Source organism: Dendrobium catenatum, unplaced genomic scaffold (genome assembly GCF_001605985.2).
Source record: "Dendrobium catenatum unplaced genomic scaffold, ASM160598v2 fragScaff_scaffold_878, whole genome shotgun sequence".
Lineage (NCBI taxonomy): Eukaryota > Viridiplantae > Streptophyta > Magnoliopsida > Asparagales > Orchidaceae > Dendrobium > Dendrobium catenatum.
In genome coordinates, this window is record NW_021319340.1 from 168210 (window position 1) to 190227 (window position 22018).

Genomic DNA, 22018 nt, shown 5'->3' on the forward strand with positions numbered 1-22018 from the left:
TATGATTGTATGAATTGGGAAACCTTATCTCAAGTTTTAAACATGTTTGGGTTTCCAAGGAAGATGAATTTGCTCATTATGGAATGTGTTAGGAATGCTAGATTTTCCTTTATTATTAATTGTAAAACATCTAATTGGATTAGTGCAGAGAATGGCTTTAGACAAGGATGTCCTTTATCGCCATATTTGTACATTATGTGTTCTCAGGTTTTTTCCTTAGCTATGGAGCAAAGAGGTCAAGGAATGGGAATTCAGATTTCATAAAGAGCTCATAAGGTTAGTCACTTGTTATTTACTAATGATGTTTTGCTTTTCTCTCATGCTTCCAAAAATCTTGCTGCCAAGATGAATAAAATTATTGTAGATTTCTGTTCATGGACTGGATTAAGGGTTAACAATGCAAAATCTCAAATATTGTTCAGTAAGGGGATGAATAGAATGGATATGTTACAGGTGAAGAAAATTCTGAAATTTAAAACTGTTGAAGAGTTTCAGTTTCTTGGAATCAAATTGATGTTGAGAAGACCGGTTAGAACTGATTTCAAATTTATTTTGGATTCAGTGATGCTTAAATTGAATACTTGGGGTAGTAAATGCCTTTCTTTGGCAGGGAGAATGACTCTTGCGAAGACTTTCCTCTTAAGTCTTTCTAATTTCATTTATGCCCACACTTTGGTTCCAAAAAAAATCCTCCATGAGATTGATAGGTGCTGTAGGAATTTTATTTGGCAAAAAAGGGATGGAAAAAAGGGTTTGCACTACATTGCTTGGAACAAATTGTGTAAAGCAAAAGATCAAGGAGGGTTGAATTTCCACTCGGCAGTGAGTAGAACTGGTCCTCTCAAGGCAAGGCTAACCTGGAGACTACTGAATAATCAAAACTCTTTATTATATCAAGTTATAACTGCCAAATATGGTGATAGATGGTGGCGTGGATGCAATAGTTATGGCAAATCTATTGCTTGGAAGGTCTTGAATGAAGGTGTTTTTCACTTAAAACCTCTTTTGAGGTGGAGAGTGGTTAATGGGAAGAAAATTGATGCTCTTAAGGACATTTTGCTCTTAGATAAAAGCTTAAGTGAATGGCCAATTACAGCGAATTGTGTAGATATGGATGGGTTAAAACTCAGCCATTTCATTTTAGATCATGGCTTCTGGAATCTAGAAGAATTGGAGGTTTTTTTTTACTGAAGAAATAATTACTGTGGTGATGCAGATACCTATAGACAAGGATGCCAATGAAGATTTTTTGGAGGAGATTTGTTTTCCATCTAGGAAAACTATAACAGCCCGTGCTATTGCAGCTTCCAGGAAGGAGAATAATAGTAATGAAGACTTGGGTTTTTATAATTGGTTAAGGAAATTAAAACTATATGTTCGTGTTGATCTTTTCTGGTGGAGGGTGAGTAAAGAAGCTATTCCTACCAATGAGTTTTTTAAGTATAGGAAACTTACTGAGGATGAACGTTGTGCTAGAGGTTGTTCAGAATGTGAAAAACTGGAGCATATTACTATTAGATGTAAAGAGTTGCAGAAAATCCTTAAACAAATCTAGAAATGGGGTGTCTTTGTTCCGATTTTTGAATCCATGAATAAATGTTTAGCTGAGTTGAAAATCCTCTCTACTCTTACACCAAACACAGTTAGTCTTTACTTCAATGCGGTGTACCAAAATTGGAAGAGCAGAAATGCTGTTAAGCATGGAAAAACTGCAACTTCCATTCCTATTCTAACGGCTTATGTGCTTTATTCTGCAGGTAACAATCTTAATCCTGTCATTGATAGCTGGGGTGCTAATCTCCCTTGGGAGTTTCAAACCTCTTGGCACCCTCCACCGCAAGTCTGGATTAAGATTAATGTGGATGCATCACTCATGACTTCTTATACGGCTGGAATTGGAGGCTGTTTCAGAGATTATAAAGGAAGATTGTTGACTGCTTTAGGAGAAAAGAGAACGAATTGGGATATTGCTCATCTTGAAATGGATGCTATTATGACTCTTAGAAGACTTATCCAACCTTGGATGCTTGAAAGTAAAGGGGTAATAATTGAAGGAGATAACATCAACGTTATCAAATTCATTCAAAAGTCTTTGAACAAGACCAATTGGCAAGGTTTCAATCGGAAGGAGGAAGACTTTTTTTTCTTAACCGATTTAAATAAGGTAATTCTTCATCATGTTCATAGAAATTGTAATAAGGTAGCTGATTTGTGTGCTACTTTAGCTCTTGATACAAACTTTTACTTTGATAGCTATTCCTTTGCTAACATTCCTCTTTCTCTTTGTTTTTTATTGAAGAAGGAATGTGAGCCTTTGCTTTAGTTTGTAATTAGCTTCTTTCATTAAATTGCAATTTGCATTTCTCAAAAAAAAAAAAATTTTAAAAGGGAATCTTCAGAAAATTGTCATGAATATACACACGACAGAATAAGTCTAGAATGTGAAACTACTTATTTTTTTATCTTTTTCTTTTCAAGTATTTATAAAACGGAAGCAACATAAGGAATTCAAAGTCCGAACGCTCCAACGCGCTACAAGGATATAATGATGATTGTGAAGGCTCCCAGGTCACAGGTCTTGTGAACGAAATAAACAAAATTAAAGCTCCAATCACTATTCACACACTAGAAATAGCTTCTACATTTCATCTTCATCATCATTATCAAGCCTTTTTATCCCAAGCATAAAACCAATCACCTTTAACTTTTCTCCACATTTGATCTCCACAAAGCTCGATAAAATTCCTCCCAAATCCCAAAATTACCTCTGAAGATCCCAATATGAGAAATTTACACTTGTATTTCAAGTACTCAGCTTTCGTTCTCCTCTCCTCCTCTTCTCTTTTCCCACAAAATCTTGTGGCTCAAGCACCATCTTGCTCCGAAGAAGACAGAGCAGCTCTTCTCAGTTTCAAAGCTGGAATCTTGAAGGACACGACTGGCATTCTCTTCTCATGGGTAGGCACCGACTGCTGTGGTGCATGGGAGGGCATTGAATGCCACCCCGAAACTGGAAGGGTCATCAAGTTGCAGCTTCAAAGACCGCGAGAAAGTGTGGGACAAAACCTTTACATGAAGGGCTTTCTCTCTCCTTCACTTGGTAAGCTCCAGTTTTTGCAAGTGATGGTACTTAGCGGAATGAAGCAGATCAAAGGATATATTCCAGAAAGCTTTTCAGATTTGGGTCACCTCACACAGCTTTATCTTGAAGATAGTTTGCTGGAAGGCACCATCCCTTCAAGCTTTGGCAAGCTAAGTTCACTCATTGCATTATCTCTTAGTGGCAATCATTTGCAAGGTCAAATCCCTCAAAGCCTTGGATCTCTAAAAAATTTGAGTCAGATTAATTTAGGTAGAAACTCACTTACAGGCATGGTACCATCCTCATTTAGAAACTTTCGAAGTTTGCAGTCACTTGACTTGAGCTACAATCTTTTATCTGGAGAAATTCCTAGCTATATTGGCTTCTTTAAGAATCTTACATACATTGACCTCTCCAATAATCAGTTATCAGGAGTGATGCCTATTTCGCTCTGCAATCTTACCAATGTCTTAGATATCTCCTTGAGTCATAACAAGCTGACTGGCCTGATCCCAAGCCAAATTGGCAACCTCAAGTTATTGAATTCTCTTTCACTGAGTAGTAATTCTTTCACTGGTTCAATTCCAGAATCTCTTGGTGGATTGCAGAAGCTGTGGTATCTCAATCTCTCTAAGAATGAGTTTTCGAATCCATTTCCCAATAGCTTCAGAAATGGCCTTCCATCATTAATTTCAATAGATCTTTCCTATAATTATTTGCATTTGGATGCCATCGAGGATTGGATAAACGGAAAAGAACTAAGATATATCAGCCTTGCAGGATGCAGCATTGGGGGAACACTTCCAGTTTTCACAAGAGCAGATTTATTGAGTTCAATTGACCTGTCGGACAATAAAATCACAGGAAATATAGGTGATTTTCTTTCTAACATGACTAACCTACAGGTGCTCAAACTCTCCAGTAACCAGCTAAGATCAAATATAACTGGAATTAATTTGCCTGAAAGTCTTTCCACACTTGATCTCCATTCCAACCAGCTTTATGGTTCGGTCTCAGATTTACTGCAAAAAGCAAGCAGCTTCCTAGAATCTATTGACATCTCAAGCAACAATGTTTCAGGTAGCTTGCCTCAATTCAGCGAAGGATTCAGACTTAAATGCCTTCATCTCTCCAAAAATAAAATTACAGGTCAAATTCCGAGCAGCATATCAAATCTAACCACTCTTGAGGTGCTAAATCTTTCTAGGAATCAAGTTTTTGGAGTTATACCTGCTACCATGGGTAAATTACTTAGGTTGCAGTGGCTGGATCTCTCAAACAATAATCTCACAGGAAGTATACCTGCTGTATTTTCTAGGCTCAGCAATATTAGGCATGCAAGTTTCAGAGTTAATAGCTTATGTGGACAGATTCCGCAGGGGAGGCCATTCAACATATTTCCGGTAGCTGCTTATGCTCATAACCAGTGCCTCTGTGGTCAGCCTCTGCCACCATGCAAGAAAATTTAATTTCCCGGAGAAATGGTCTTTTAAGTGCTGAGTAAACAGGAACACTTGCTTGTTTGTTCCAATATTTCTATAAATTTCGCCATTTATCTGAATGCAAATGATATTTGCCTTGTTCTCAGTCAGATTTTCTTTTACTCTGTTCATATTTGAAATTCAGAATCGTAAGACCTAGTTTAGGAATAAAATTGGTATAACTGGGCTCATAAATAAGAACGCATCCAAATACACTCATTGCAAAGAATGAAACCTGATCAGCCTTTGTATCTAACTCAGCAAGAAAGCTCTCTTTTTCCAACAATTAAAAAAATAATAATAAATTAAAAAAAAAAAAGAGCCCCCAGCTTGATTATATCGTAAGATTATATACTTGTTACTAAAAATTACTAATGCATAGTTTTTCACGTAAAATATCCATTCTCTTCACGATTAAAACTTTGTACATCGGTTTAGGCATGCCTATGTAAATACTTGCCTTAAGTGACTAAACCAGGCTCAACTAACCCAATAAAATCAATAAAGATCAATATCGTCCTTCACTCTTGAACAAGTTTCAGGTGAAACATCCCTCTGGTTATGTGAACTTCTGTTTCCTTGTTCTCATGACTTATATAATCACTTTGCTCAGTTTCCTTCTTATCCTCCTTAGCAAAATCTAGTAGAACAAATGGGGGACACTCAAAGGAAGCGATTGTATATTGTAACTGTCTTGTTAGACATAATAGGTATCTAACAGGTTACAATGGGAGAACACGAACTAGATATATCTTTGCAATGAGCACTCGCCGAAGGGGCATTGTCTTCAACATGGAAAGCAATTAGATAGGAGATTCCTCTAATGGAAATGTCAAGTGTTCATATGTGCCACTCATATTAGGATGACTCATTACTTCTATTTGAAGCACACTCCCAGAGTAACACACCATCACCTCCGGCTAGCTTCAAGGAAGTATCCTCCCATTGAGATTCAAGTTCACCACATTGTGCTTAGTCAATCATTGAGTCCATTATTCCCACGACTCAAACGAACACACCCCACACATCAATGAAACTCAAGGGCACCTTCCAATATGTCACCAATGTTGTTAATGGTGTCGACAGTAGTAGTCCTTCCTACTCGACTTGTTAGAGGATTTTCCCTCTTCCACTTGCCATAAACAATCACTAGAAGGGAACTCACCTTGAGACTAAGGTGCTAGATCAGAAAGCAGCAGCAAAAAACTCAACACCTGTTAGAGCCTGGCACGTGTCCATGAAAATGTGTATTATATTTCATTTCTTATTATATTTTTTATCTTTTTGGTGGACCCTTTCGTCAAATCATTAAAAATAAAAGGTGAATAGATAAATTTTATATATTTCTGCATGTTCAAAACACACTATTGAGCGAGTGCTATACTTTCCTCCAAGTAATCTTCTTCTCATTTCATTCTCACCATAGCCTCTTTTGTTATGTTCCATTCTATTGAGCTTGCTTGATACAAAGTTCTGGTATCACCCACGAACAAACATAGATGCAATGTCTTGAAAGTGTGAGGGAGTAAGCATTTGTGCTAATGACTAAAAGATAGGCATGGCTTGACGAACAAGATAACTCGAGTAATTAGTAAACATGGAAGCTTCAAACTACAACATTCCTCATGATCCCATTGAGATTGAAGATGTGCTGATAAAAATGATCCATGATGCCCAGGTAGAACTCCCAAGGCAAGCACCATGAGAGAGTATCCTTGAGGAATCCTCTAACATGGCAGTTTGTCATAGAAGACCACAGAGTGGAGTCCTAATCTTTATAATAGATTCAGATCCTACTCACTTTGTCATGTGTAATGAGGAGTAATATCTACCAAGGATATTATAGAAGCGAGACCGCTTCTAAATCTCAAGATGCCTCGCCTAGAGCCCTATAGTGGTAAGACTAACCAAGTGGACCATATTACTAACTTTAAGTCTACGAGATATCACTTTATGTCAATGGTGCCTTGAAATGCTAGTTATTCTTCACTAATCTGATAAAGTTGGTGCTAAAGTGGTTTACTATACCCTTTTAAGAGTAATCACCTCTGTCGCAAGTTATAACTAAATTTTCTTAACCCATTTTGCAAGCACAGTCAAGCCTTTGTAAAGCTCATAGACTCTTCTCAAGATTTGAAAGGAATCTGATGAGTCACTAAGAAGTTTTATTGTGAGGTTCTAAAGGAAAATGCTCATTGTTATAGACTTGAATCTTTTGGTTGATCAAACTTCCCTAATATAAAGGTTAAGGGAACGTACATTTTATTATACATTAATTCTATAGTAGCCAAGGATGTTGGTTGAATTACTTTAAGTCATCAAAAGCTTAATTAACGCAAAGGGTATAATCAAGTGGTTAAGACTTGTTCGTCCACTTGCTCAAAAGATTAAGTCACTATGAGGGATTGGGAACAAGGAAATAAAAGTGAAGTCACACAAGAGAATGAGCTAAAAGGAGACCAATTATGTTGCAACATCATTTTTCCTAGAGTGCAAAAAAGCCCCTCCAAAGGTGAGGCTTCTCAAAATCATTATAGAGCCCAAATGAAGGATAAAAGAGCCAATAGTTATCAATGGTATAACTTATACATGCCTACCGAAATAAATAATTGTTCAAGTGCTCAAGACCTATGATAGTGTGTGCGCTTTCAAGGGGCATGTCGTTATATTGTTCATTCCACAAAGATCACTGTCATGAAATTTTGTAAAATGGACACCACTATAAATAAGTGGAAGATCTCATCAAAGTTGGAAAGCTAAAGGAACTTATACTTTCTAATCCTTATTGTTTTTTTGGGAACGCATTTATGAAGAGTAAAATAAAATGAGCCTACATATACTAGCTCCCTTCACATTATCTTACTTGTTCCTTCCATTATGAGTTCAAGAGAAAATGTTGAGTATTTAATGCAAGTAACCCCAAAAGTCCTAGGATTTACAAATTTATCTTGGCTATTACCTCGAGGGAACCCATGATTAATGTCTCACCAATTATTTTTAGTGAAGTAGACAAGACTATGACTAGAAACACCTATACTAATGCAATGGTCATCACCTCTTTAGTTACCAATCTTAACCTAAGGTCAATACTCTTCTTTCCCTTAGTCTATTCTTAGTATTTATGGCTCCTTATACTTTGGGAATGGTATAAGCAGCTAGCTTAGACTAACCTTGAAATTGCAAAACATTAATAGATACTCTCTAGTAGACTTAAAAGGATTACGACTTGCTGAAACAAACCCAAGCATAAGGTTAGCTCCTAGGTTTCAACCAAGGAACCTTAAAAATACCAAATTTCCTCTTAGCATTCCCTAGTAACCCAAACCTAGCCTATTTGACCTTGACCTTGATTATTGTGATTCAAATTCATAATTTGGTCATATATAGTCACTTTGGTCAATTTCTTTAAAATAAATTAACCTGAATTATCCAAAATTACCAAAATGCTACCCAATACGCTAAACCCTGGGCCAAACTTAGCTAAACTTAAACCATGTCCCTATGGTTAAGCCGAACTTATCCAAGACCCTTATTTTGTTGGTTTGACTCACCATGACATTTGGCAAACTCTATTGATTTTAAGTGTAACTTTTATGTTTTTTATTTTGGTATAATATAGTGAAAAGTATTTTTTTTTTAATTTACTTTGTGCAAGAATTAGCCAAGAAAGGCTAAAATTTATAAATGTTGAATGAGTGCCATAGTGCCCACATATATAACATCATAGCATTTACATCTACAGCACTTTATTACCTAAGTCGTACATTATAGTGATGACTTGTTGTAACACGAGATCTTAAGCTTATGATTTTGATGGTAATAAATATTTTTAATTGCTACTTATTTTTCCTAGTACCTATATTACATATTTTCTTTTGTGCACACTAACATTTCAGTTACATCATACACCATGCAATGAAGATGTAAGGCTCAAGATCGGGTATAATAGGGTGATGTTTGCAAGAGTCTGTAATTTTCATTTATTTATTTTTTGTTATATATTTCTTGAGTAAATGTCATTTAAGGGTGTCTGTCAGCTTAGAAACCATGCAAATACACATGGGGTAGCGAAAATAAGAGTTTTAATTTTTTTGAGGTTTGTATTGTATGATCGGTTATTTCGAAAATTAATTAAATAGCTAATTGACTAAATAAAACTCAATGAAATAATCGTACTATACGAACCCAATAATATACAAAAAATATTATAGATATCAATCATAAATTAGGCTATATTTTAAAATTTGAAGTATAATTATTCATACTATATTATTATAATCATACTAAACGATGTAGTTTAATTTTGCCTAATTGAATTTTGTAATTAAGCAATCCCATTTAGATTAATTTATATTCTATATCATATTGTATGATATCCTAATTTGTACAGTACTACCCAATCATCTCCAAGGATGATTTTTATCTTCCAACCATCATATGGGATGAAAATCCTTTTAGATTGAACTCATTATATTATACGACCCTTGATATCGTACAGGGCGATCTGTTCAAATATTTAAACTAATTATACAAGATCTTAATATTTCTGTAGTACTAATAGGATGCATTGAACTAATCATATTGTACGATCCATAGTTGGATAACATTAATTTTAGGTTTATTTTGTGCATTTGTTTAAATATCATCCGTAAACCATCTTAGGGAATCTTTTATCACTTTTTTGAAGGTGAGATTTTATGAGAGTGGTTTAGATAGGGAGCATTTCCTTGGGAGAGAGAGGTGAGATCTAGAGGGAGAAAATTCTTTTGGAAATAAAAGAGTGTGAGAGGAATTTCTACACATGGTTGCTTGGTGATCTTGTACCTTCTTCCTCCATGGTCAGTATCATTGCTTGAGGAAAACTCAGGGAAGAGTTTCTTTATGGGAAGGATCCAGCTTTTCTGTTGCACCGAGGAGGTGAAAAGGATTCAACGACTCCACTACAATTGGGAGGAGAAAGGGATTTGGCTACACCACCGCATTGAGGAGGTGAAAGTGATTTGACTGCTCCACCACATTGAAGACGTGAATGGGGATTTGGCTACTTCATTGCATCGGGGAGGTGAAAGGGATTCAACTTCTTTGTTGTATCAAAGAGGTAGAAGTGATTTTCAAAGGCTTTTTGGCCTTCTCGTGGAGGCAAAAGGAGAGCTATTAAGTTTTTATGTAATTATCAAATCAGAGGACTTTGGGAAGTGGACGAAGATTAAGGTTTACCAAACCACTATAAGTATGTAGTGTATTTGTTCTTGGTTATTGCTTTTACTTTTCAATGCTTTATTTCTTGCATTTAATTATTGCTAAATCTATGTTTTGTGAGCTTTTCATTACATGATAAGCATATTTTGGCTTCTCTCCAAAAGAAAACATAAAAAAATCAAAAATAAAAAAAAAAATTTTTTCTTTGCATGTTTCTTTTATAAAAAAACAAAATAAAGTGTTTAGGAGATCGTTGTTGTCATATTATTTTTCCACTAAATTATAATCTTGAAAAAATAATAAATTTTTAAGAGAATTTTTTAAAACACCATTTCACCCTCCTCTTGGGCTGCATCAACCAAGCCACCCACATTTAAACTTTTAATTGGTATCAGGATGGGTCTAAAATTTGTGATTTAAAAATCCATGAAAAATTCATGTCTATATTTCTATATTCTATTGACTATTGCATGTAGCATATGATTCAAGTAAGATATTTACTCAATCTCATATTATTGATGGCATGAAGGAAGAAATTTGTTTTGATGAATTGTGTTTTGATGATATAGACTATTCACAACTTAATGCAAAATGTTTAAATTACTTTTTCTATGCACTTGAATTAGAAGATTATATGAGAGTCTTACATGTACAATAAGAAAAAATAAACTAGGAAAGACTATACAATATTTATTGAGGGTACAAATGAGGTCAAACAATCTTATTTAATTTACTATTGCATGTTTACAAATTTATTTACATGAAATCAAATGAGACTATCTCTAACATACACACAACATTTATTATGATTATGACAACCCTGCATGCTTTAGGTTGAGAACTATAAAATTCTTAAAAGATTAATATAATTTTATATTTTTTTCCTTATAATTTTGACGTGAAGGTCACTATTATACGTCAATCAAAAGACCTAATTATTTATTCAATTGATAATCTAGTTGATTCACTTATTGCCTATGAGCATAATGTAAGCCAAAGATTACAAGATGCATGAGAGAAAAGGAAGGAGAAGGCTATGACACCAAAAGTCGGTGACTCAAATTGATACAAATCAGAATAAAATGACACTAGTTATAATAACCTTCATAATGAGATAATTCAAAAGTTTCCTATAGCAAAAAAGAGGCATAATTTTAAAAAGGGAAAAGGTAAGGGAAATAATTCAATAAAAGTTTATTTGATATAACTTGCTTTGAATGAACAAAGCTAGGGCATTTAAGATCTGATTGCCTCAACTTGAAAACTCACCCCAAGATGGAGAAGGGTGAGGAAAAGACTAATTTCAAAAGAGGAAGTAAAGGATGCAAAAGGCTTTCTAGGCAGACACTACCTTGGATTCATTAAAATAAGAAACGAAGGAGATAATGAATATGTGCCTTATGGTAAATGATAATCTTGATAATTTTGATCAAGATGAGGTATGTTAATTATCCTATGATGAACTCTTCATTATTTTTGAAAAAATTCATTACTCATATAGAGAGCTTAAGAAGAAACATGCTATTTTGATAAAGGAGTTTTTTTTTTATTTAAAAGTTGAACATGACATTATGGTTTTGGGGCGTGATAGTTTAAAAGTTAAAAATTCTACTTTAGATACGTATTATGATTCTATATTAGATGAATTTAATGAATTAAATGTGAAGTATATCGATTTAACTGAATTACATACATTCTTGAAATCTGAGCATGTTGAACTAAAAGTGGCATTCAAAGAACTAGAAACACTGGCAATAGAATTAGACACTAGGTAGTATGCATTAAAGTTTGAAATTGAATGCTAAGTAAGTGCTAATAAATTTAAAAAAGAATATATTTTCAATTCTAAATATTGCACCACTGCCTATGTTAGCACAAAAGCCTCAACCTACACTAGCACCAGTGGAACCCACTAGGAAACAACATGCATCATCTCATATCCCTAGGAAGAGGTATAATACAATACATATATTAGTGAATACATTCCCTAGGGTTAAGTGTTACTCATGTGGTATGGTAGGACACAAGTTCCCACTTACACTTTACACTATAGAACATATTATGTGTGGAAGTCTAAATCACTTGCATCACAACATAACACGTATTTTAATTATTCATAAAAGTATAAGGTGGAACCCAAACTAACATATGTTTCCAAATCTAACCAATGATAAATCTTGTAGGGATGCTTTCACAAAAGATCAAATGAGAGTATGTGGTACCTGGATAATAGATTCTTAAGAGATATAATGGGAGACATGGAGTAATTCATTATGTTGGAGGCCAGGCAGGAGTTTAGATTCCACTTGGTGATAACTCCACTAGGAAAGTTATGGGTTCAGGTTCAACTGGAAATTCAAAAAGTTTTCTGTTGGAAATATTTTTTTAGTATATGTATTAAAACACATTTTTCTTAGTATTAGATAGCTTTGTGATAAGGGATTTGACATAAATTTCTATCTACTAAATGATTGATTAGTTTAATTGGAAAAATAGTTTTAGAAGGAAAAAGAGTAAAAAATATATACAAGCTTGATTTCTTGTATTAATAATTTAAATACTCTCAATTTTAAAATTATTGATGAATCATGGTTATAGTATAGGTGACTGTACCATGCAAGCATGAAAACTCTTAGAAAGATAACTCAAAATGATTTAGTTAGAGGTATACCCAAGTTAGAATTTTCTAAGAACCACCCTAGTGATCCCTGCTAATTAAGAAATTAATTTTAGTCAACTTTTAACTCCATTAGAGATACCACCATCACTATACCACTATAAATCTTATATATGGATTTATTTGGTCCAGTTAGTATAGCCAGCTTAGGTGGGAAACTTTTGGATATGATATTGTTGAATCTCGTTCAATATGAATTAGGATGTTAAGCCTAAGTAAATGTCCCACGGCTAACCAAGAGGGGGGGGGGGGGGGGGGGGGGGGGGGGGGGGGGTGAATTGGTATTTAAAAAAATTTATCCCTCTTTTTAAAGTTTAAAGGAAACGAAAATTTAATTAGTGAGTTTTTCTAGAAAATATTTTTCAACCACAATGTTTAACCACAAAAAGTAAAAATGCAGCGGAAAATAAAAGACACGAAAATTTATAGTGGTTCGGTCAAAACCAAACCTACATCCACTCCCCGGAGGCACCCTTCGAGTATTGCACTAATACCAATAGTGACTCTCCTTTTGTACCCTCAGCAAGGAGGAGAAGCCTTTACAAACTCTATTCACCACTACCCGGTGCGGTAGAGAACCGTCATCCTTTCACACTCTCCCGATGTCGGCAGAGAATCGTTCATCCTTTCATACAATCCCCAGTGTTGGAAGAGTATTGTTTGTCCTTTCACACTATCCCTAGTGTTGGAAGAGTACCATTCGTCCTTTCACACTATCCCCAGTGTTGGCAGAGTACCATCCTTCCTTTCACACTATCCCTAGTGTTGGCAGAGTACCGTTCGTCCTTTCACACAATCCCCAGTGTTGGCTGAGTACCCTCGGCTGTTCACACTTTCCAAGTGTCGACAAAGAACCAGATCTCCTTGAAGATCTTCTTCACAAGCACAATCTAAAACAAAAGAGAGAAGAGTGAAGTAATCACAAACTTAAAAGTAGAAACTCTTACCCTTGGGTACCAAGTGAAACCTTCACGCTCCAAAGGCAAGAAATCTCCTTCAAATGCTCTCTCACACTCTCTCATTGACTCTCTTCTCAATAGGCACAAAGATTAGTAAGCAAAAAGATTAAGTTTAAGTTTAGAATGACCTATATATAGAAGAGACAAGAAAAACCATCTAAAAATGGCAAATTTCAAGTTATCATGCTCAAGATCGTCCCGTATAATCGAAAATCATCCTGGAAAATTTTACTTAACAGCCTTGGAAATGATCTATATGTATATATGTTCGAAATCACTTCGTACACACTGATCATCCCGTACGAACTAAGTTCATCTAGTATGAACGATTATCACAAGGTTGGTTCCCAAAAACTGCAAAACATAATCAGAAAACTTTCAAAGTTGGTTCCATCATCCTGGAACAAAATATTTCATCTGGACAAAATTTTACAGAGCCCAGGTCGTCCTGGGATGAAAATGATTTCGCCTGGATGAAATTTTAATAGAACCCAAGTCGTCCCGGGACAAAGATATTTCGACCTGGACGATTAGGACTTAGAAAAAATTCTTTGCAGTTCCTGTTCATTTGCTCTTATAGGAGATAACTGTCTGATCGTCCCGTACGAACAAAATTCGTCCTGTACGACCAGTATAAAAAATTTAAAATCTCCTTAAGTGTGTGTGCTTTTATTCACTCAATTACAATCAGTCTTTCTCAAATCAAATAACATTTATAAGCTTCAAAATTGCAAAGAATATCATGCTGAATTTGATTTGAAGTCTTTGTGGTCGGGAGTTTGATTTACCTGAAATGTTAGTACATACAAAAGCAAAAACAAATTTTTCATAAATTGTTAGGAGATAACTACACATAAAACGACAATATTTGGAATCATCAAAACTATATATGTTGCAAGAATGTAAAACATGTAAATAGCAATTCTCTTAATAATCTCCCCCTTTTTGATGATGGGAAAACAATTATTGTTTGTAAGATTTCAAATTCTAAGAATCTCCTAAACTCCCTCTTAATTGATGCACACATGAAAATTAAGGAGGCATTTTGAAAAAAGAAAAAAAAAAATTTGTTTTTCAAAATTTTTACACACACAAAAATACAAAAAAAAGATAGAATATGGACAAAACACAAGATGGAAAACAAATAATTTCTCCCCCTTTTTGACAACAACAAAGAAGTGAAAAAGAAATAGACTAGAAATGTAAGCAGACATATGAAAATCATTTGATAATTTAACCTTGAAAGTGATTGAATATGTTATGTAAATAAAATTAAAACATTTGACAAATCATAGAAATTGATAAAATTTAAGAAGTGATATAACGTAGATAATAAAAAGAATTTATCAAAGACATGAGTCAATTTAGACATTAAGATAAAGAATTTTTTTACAATAAGGACGAATAATAAAATTGTATATTTCAAATTTCAATAAAAATATAAATGAACATAAGATCAATTTGAATTAAGAGATTAAAAGAGTCTGGAAAGAAGGAACTACCACATGTGGCGCATTGCGCATCTTTTTCAAATTTATGGCACATTTTTGTGCATCTTTTTACTTTGGGCTAATTTTGTGCCTCTTTTTCACATTGCGAACTTTTGCGCATTCCTTTTGATTTTTGTACATTTGTATAATTTTCAAGAGTAATTGAATTCTTTCCAAAATTAATAATCTAAAATTTTAAATTTTTCTAAGTGCATAAATACTATTTGAAAAGTAAAATATAAAATAAGAAAATATCTAAATTGCAATAATAATATTAAAAATAATGTAGTCTAAATGAGAGACATGAAATTGAAAATCCTAATAATATTAAGTTATAAGCATTACTTAAATTTAGAATAACTAGATTTTCTAATGAATTTAATTTTAATTTACAATTTAAATAATAGCACTAATAAGATTAAAAAATCTGAAGATTTTCATAAAGACTAACAGACATTTCTAATTTAAATAAAAAACAACATATATTGATATCAATTAAAGATTCTACAATTTGAACTAGATATCATTAAAAAACATCAAAGAGAGAAAGCTACAATCAACTTTCTAAAATACAAATAAACTACAGAAAGACACATAAAATAAAAGCACTAACAACAAAAACACATAACATCAACTACATCTATCACTGAGGACCCTGATCTGGAGGAGGAGGAGGAGGAACACCGCCAAAGAAGTTATAGTATGAACTTAATAACATCACATTAGTGCTAATTTCAATCATCTGCTCTTTCATGTAACCAATGTCACTTTGATGCTGCTGAAATTGAGCCTCAATATGATCAAAGCGTTGATCAAAATGAGTCTCTAGTTGATCAAATCTTTCAACCAAATTCTAATAATTTGATTCATTAGCAAGAGAAGGTACATCTTTAGCCTCTTCTTTTGTATCACTAGCAACATGTGATTTACCTTTTTCTTCCTTGAAGATCGCTCTAAATGATGCATCATTGTAATAGAGAGGTTATTCATACTCTTGATCAGGATGTACTAAGTTGTATTTCTTCTCCAAAATATAGGTAACTAAGTGACCTAAAGCAATGTTCCTCTTTCTTTTATGATCTACATGGCCAATTTTAGAAAGCCCATAAAGGTAGTCTAAGATAAGTTGGGATTCATTAATAGGCTTTTTGCTCATGATTAGGAAGGTCACTATGGAAAGAAGAGAGGTAGTATTGACTCTATCACCAGCTTTTGGAATAATTGAAGTTCTAAGAATATACTGGATGATACGTGTATTTTGGAGAAGACTGAAAACCCTAGCCACATGGTCAGTTAAACCATTTCCTCTAATCACCCTATTGATTTCATACCATTTATATTGATCAGAGGTGATTAAAGTATGAGCTCTTTATCCTTCAGTTCTTAAGTTTAGAAAAGCACCTAAGTCATGCTTGTTGATTTCTACATTTTTTTTGAAAATAAAAGAGCGGACAGTGGAGTGATCAGAGTAAAAAGACATGTTGGCTAAAAAGTAGTGAAAAGTTTCTTTGTTGTATAGGTGAATAAGAGTGAGAATGAAACTGAATTGAGTGAAAGAAAATAAGTGCATTACCTGAAAGGTAATTTCATCTTGAATTAAGATTTGAGGAGTGATTTTGGCAGAAGCAAACCTAGGAAAGGAATCCTCATTTGCTTTGGACAAGAAGTTCTCGGAGGTATTCCTATGTGGTTTCTTTGCTAGAATCTTTTGGCGCTTGCTTGAACTTGCCATTGAAAGGATTTGAAAGTGATGTTTAGAAGTGTAATTGTTGAGTTAGAAAGCCTTCTTATTTAAAGAAAATGATACGTTCGTACCAGAAATTTTTTTTGCCCCGGACAAAATTTTCCGTTTGTCATGTATGAAAAATTTTCGTACAGTCGATCGAATTCATCCAAAATGAAACGGCTTTTCGTAATCAACACAACTTACGATGCATCCTTTCGTACAGACTTTTGACCAAACCAATCGTACAGACAAACACACGTTCGTCTCGGACGATCATAACTTATGATAGTTTTAATGGCAGTTAGAATTGTCCCCTACATGGAACTGCCACATGTTCGTCCAGACGAAGTTCAAAAATAAAAAACACCTTATCCATTTAACTGTTTTATCCATTCAACGCGCGGTTTTAAAAAATTTTGTCCTGGACAATCATGAAGATCGTACAGACGAAGTGACATTAAAAACTGAAAAACTGCACAAATCAGTTCCAAAATCTGACAGTTTCATGCACTTACACACATCATCCCGTTCGAAGTGAGTTTATCCCGGGTGATGTACACTAAAATTTTTCAAATTTTTATATTTTTATATTTTTATCAAAACAAGTACGTAATACTTTAAAAATATAATAAATAACAAAAATGTACAGACTCTAAATAAAAATTATATAAAACAAACTCAAAAACACATAAAATCACAAAAAATATAAACTATGAAAACAAACATCAATGTTACAAAAAACATTTTTATCTAAGCATTCAAATCAATCAAACCAAGTCTTGTTCTTAATGTAGTGAAAGTATCAAAGGCTAAAGGTTTTGTAAAAATGTCTGCAAGTTGATTTTCAGTAGAAACATGTGTGAGTTCAATTTCTCCTTTGGATACATGATCCCTTAAGAAATGATGCTTTATGTCTATATGTTTGGTTCTTGAATGTTGAATAGGATTTTTGAAAATGCAAATAGCACTAGTATTACCACAATAAATTAGAATAATGCCTATAGTTAATCCTAAATCAATCAACTCTTGTTTCAACCAAAGTACTTGTGCCACACAACTTCCTAATGCAATGTATTCAGCTTCTGAAGTAGATAGGGCTACTGAATTTTGTTTTATACTGGACCAAGATACTAAAGAATTTTCAATAAATTGACATGTTCCAGAAGTGCTTTTTCTATCCACCCTATAACCTGCAAAGTCAGAATCTGAATAACCAATTATTTCATAAGAAGAGCTAAATTTAAGATACTAAATTCCTAAGTTCTAAGTTCCTAACAGACATCTTAAAATCCTTTTCACTGCTATCAAATATGATTCTTTTAGATCTGATTGAAATCTAGCACACAAGAAAACACTAAACATGATATGGTCGGCTAGCAGTCAAGTAAAGTAAAGATCTAATTATCTCTCTAAATTTTTTTTTGATCAACAGATTTTCCCTTATGGTCCTTATCCAACTGAACTGAGGAACTCATTGGTGTACTAACAGGTTTAGCATTGTCCATTTCATACTTTTTGAGGATGTTCTTAAGATATTTAGATTGACTAAGAAAAGTACCCTCCTCAATTTGCTTAATGCTAAAGCCTAGAAAGTAACTTAAATCTCCCATTAAACTCATCTCAAATTCACTACTCATTGTTTTAGAAAATTCATCACAAAGATTTTTATTTGAAGATTAAAAAATGATGTCATCCACATAAATTTGAACAATAAGTATATCATTTCCAAATTTCTTTAAAAAGAGTGTTGTATCCACACTTCCTTTTTCAAATGATCTTTCAAGTAAGAAGGTGCTCAACCTCTCATACCACACCCTAGGTTCTTGTTTCAATCCATATAATGCCTTTTTCAACTTAAAAATATGATTTGGGTATTTAGAATTTTCAAATCCAGGTGGTTGTTCTATAAAAACATATTCTTGAATTACCCTATTTAAAAAGGAACTTTTTACATCCATTTGAAATAATTTAAATCCTTTAAAATAGGAAAATGCTAAAAAAACCCTAATTGCTTCAAGTCTAGCAACAGGGGAAAAAGTCTCCTCAAAATTAGTCCCTTCAATCTGATTATACCCCTTAGCAACTAATCTAGCCTTATTCCTAATGACTACTCCTGAGACATTCATTTTATTTTTGAATACGTTCCAACTACACTTTGATCCTTTGGCCTTTAAGTTAATTCCCAAACTTTATTTCTTACAAATTGATTCAACTCTTCTTGCTTGACAAAAATAAAAAATTCATCCTAAAGTATTTGATAAATATTAGCGGGTTCAATTGTTGAAATGAAGGCTGAATGATTGACTTCTTTGTTTAATCCATGCCTAGTCCTTACACCTTCACTAGGTTCACCAATTATCAACTCCTTTGGGTGGTTTTTAGAAAGTCTCAAATTTCTAGGCAAAGGATTTTCTATGTATAAATTTTCTTACACATTTTCTTCCAATCGTTCTTCCAAATTTTCTTCCAAATTTATCTTATCAATCTTTTGGGAATTATCCTCAATCTCATCTTCTACAACTTTTGGCTCTTCCACATTTCCAAATTCATCAAAAACAACATGTGTGGTCTCCTCAATTCTCAAAGTTCTTTTATTGAGCACTCTATAAGATTTTCCAACACTTGAGTATCCAACTAAAATTCCCTCATCTGATTTTGGATCAAATTTTCCTAAGGCAGATTTTCCATTATTATGAATAAACACCTTGCAATCAAAGACATGCAAATGACACAAAATTAGGTGTTCTACCTTTTACCAATTCATAGGGTATCTTATTTAATTTAGATCTCACATTCACCCTATTCAGAACATAACATGTTGTGCTAACCGCCTCAGCCCAAAAATATTTTGAAAGTGAGTATTCTGCCAACATTGCTCAGGCGACTTCTATTAATATTCTGTTTTTCCTTTCGACTACCCCATTCTGCTGAGGGGTTCTAGGTGTAGAAAAGTTGTGATCAATTCCATTTTCCTTATAGAAATCCTCAAATCATTCATTTTCAAATTCTCCTCCATTATCAATTTGTATATTTATGATTTCACACCCAAGTTTTCTTTGAATTCAAGTTGCAAAATTTCTAAATTCCTCAAATGATTCACTCTTATGAAATAGAAATCTAACCCATTTGAATCTAGTGTAATCATCCACAATCACAAATCCGTATACCTTTCCTCCTAGACTTACAGTTCCAACAGGTCCAAAAAGATCCATATGTAACGTCTCCAATGGTTTTATAGTTCTAAGATCCTTATTGGTTTGAAAAGAGGACTTCACTTGTTTACCTAATTGACATGCATCACAAAGGTGGTCCTTAGTAAAGTCTAGTTTTGGTATACCTCTCACTAAGTCTTTTTGGGTAATTCATCTTAGATTTTTCATGCTAGAGTGATAAAGTCTCCGATGCCAAAGCCATGACTCACCAGATACAGTTTTTAAACAAAAAGTAGTAGGAGTATGAAAGCAATTCAAATCTAGCATATATACATTGTTTACCCTTTTACCATTCAAAACATATTTACTTTTAAGGCTTAATATGGAGCTAGTAAGAAAAAATTTAACACAATACCTTTTATCACATAGCTGACTTATACTTAACAAATTATGATTTAAGCCTTCTACTAATAGCATATTTTTAATGAAAAAGTTTTTAATATTTCCAATAATACATAACCCAATCACCTTCCTTATTGTGTTATCTCCAAGTGTAACCTTGCCTCCACTCCTGGCTTCTAGCGAAATGAATTATGTAGAATCTCTAGTCATATGCTTTGAACAACAGCTATCCAGGTACCATATGCTCTCACGAGACCTTGTGTGAGAGCCTCCCTGCAAAAATATCAAACGTTAGACCTGGGAACCCAAAAAAGTTTTGGTTCACCTTTTGGCATTTTATAAAAAAGATGCATGTATGATATATCTAGGGTTATGCATCTAAGGTTTCCACACCAAATAGTTTTTCATCTTCGAAGTACAGGTGTGACCTATATATCCAATCAATCCACAAATATTGCATTTAACATTAGGAAAAGGTTTCCTAAGTCTTCTACCATTCATTTGACTTTTTAGGGATTGCATAAATTTAAGATACAAAATAGGATTAGTGAAATGTTCAAGTTTTGGAGGTGTCATATTATCCTTGAGAGCTTTTATCTTCAAAATATAAAATGAATTCATATCTTTCAAAATCCGATTTGTATAATTTGATATATAAAGTTCGCTATCCGATTCATCCTTAAAAATTTTAAAATCTTTTTCAAGTTTTCCAAAGGATGATTTATTACATTCAAGGTTTTTATTCAAGTCATCAAACTCATCAAGGAATTTCATGTGGTTTCTATCAATTAAAGAATGATCATTCCTAAGGATTTCATGTTCCTTTTTAAGTTCTTCCAATTCCAAACAATGGCTAGCATGCATTTTCTTTATTTTCCTATATGCTTCATTCATGTGTTCAGAAACTTCAAAAAGTTCATCATAAGTTAAGTGACATACCTCTTCTTGATTAATAATGTCAGCCATTAAGCATAGATTAGTGACTTCCCCTTCCTTTTCTATTACTGACGAATTTGAAGCTGAGTCCGCCCAAAAAGCTCATTGGAACTTATTCTTGCCTTTCTTCATAAATGGTTTCTCCTCTACCTTCTCCTTTCTAGGATTTGCTTTGAGTAATGGGCAATCCATCTTTATGTGTCCAGGTTTCCTGCATTCATAGCAAATAACTTCATTAAAACCCCTTGTATTTCTATTAAACTTACCATTATTCCATTGCTGGCGTCTCTTCTACTTCCTCTTCAAAAAGCTTCTGAATTGTCTAGTCATCAATGCGATGTCGTCTTTATCCTCAGGTTGTGAGTGTTCACTATCATACTCTTCCACATTCAATGCTATATTCTTCTCCCTTCGTGGTTCACCTGCATCAACCATTCTTTGGCTAACTCCTTGCTCCTAAGCAATAAGCGAACCAAGAAGATTATCAATAGATTAAATGTTTAAATCCTTAGACTCTGTAATCGCAGCAATTTTAGCATCATAAGCAGTAGGCAAGCAACGTAAGATCTTATTAATCATTTAAGTATTTGTTAACTCCCTACCCAATGCATGCAAAGAGGTGACAATTTGTGTGAATCTTGTGTATATATCAGAAATGGATTCCTTTGGTTTCATGCGAAATAGTTCTTAATCTTGTAACAAGATATTAAGTCTAGATTGCTTAACCTCATTAGTCCCCTCATATGTTACACAAAGTCTATCCCATATGTCCTTTCCACTTTTGCAAGTAAAAAACCTACATGTAGTCTTCCAGTTTTAAAGAACAAAAGAAAACTATTTAAGCATTTAGCATTTAGTTGTGCTAAGTCACGTTCTTCTACTGCCTAGTCCGTAAAAGGTATTTCAACTCTAAC

The 22018-nt window shown here is 33.7% G+C and overlaps 1 protein-coding gene across 1 annotated transcript; it reads left to right on the forward strand.

The window, feature by feature from the left end:
- Nucleotides 1-2743: 2743 nt before the first annotated feature.
- Nucleotides 2744-4551, forward strand: LOC114580239 (receptor kinase-like protein Xa21). The gene is made up of 2 exons (XM_028697119.1): nucleotides 2744-3722; nucleotides 4149-4551. Exons 1-2 carry the CDS (start codon nucleotides 2782-2784, stop codon nucleotides 4549-4551), a joined length of 1344 nt encoding a protein of 447 aa, XP_028552952.1. The 5' UTR covers nucleotides 2744-2781.
- The last annotated feature ends 17467 nt before the right edge of the window (nucleotides 4552-22018 follow it).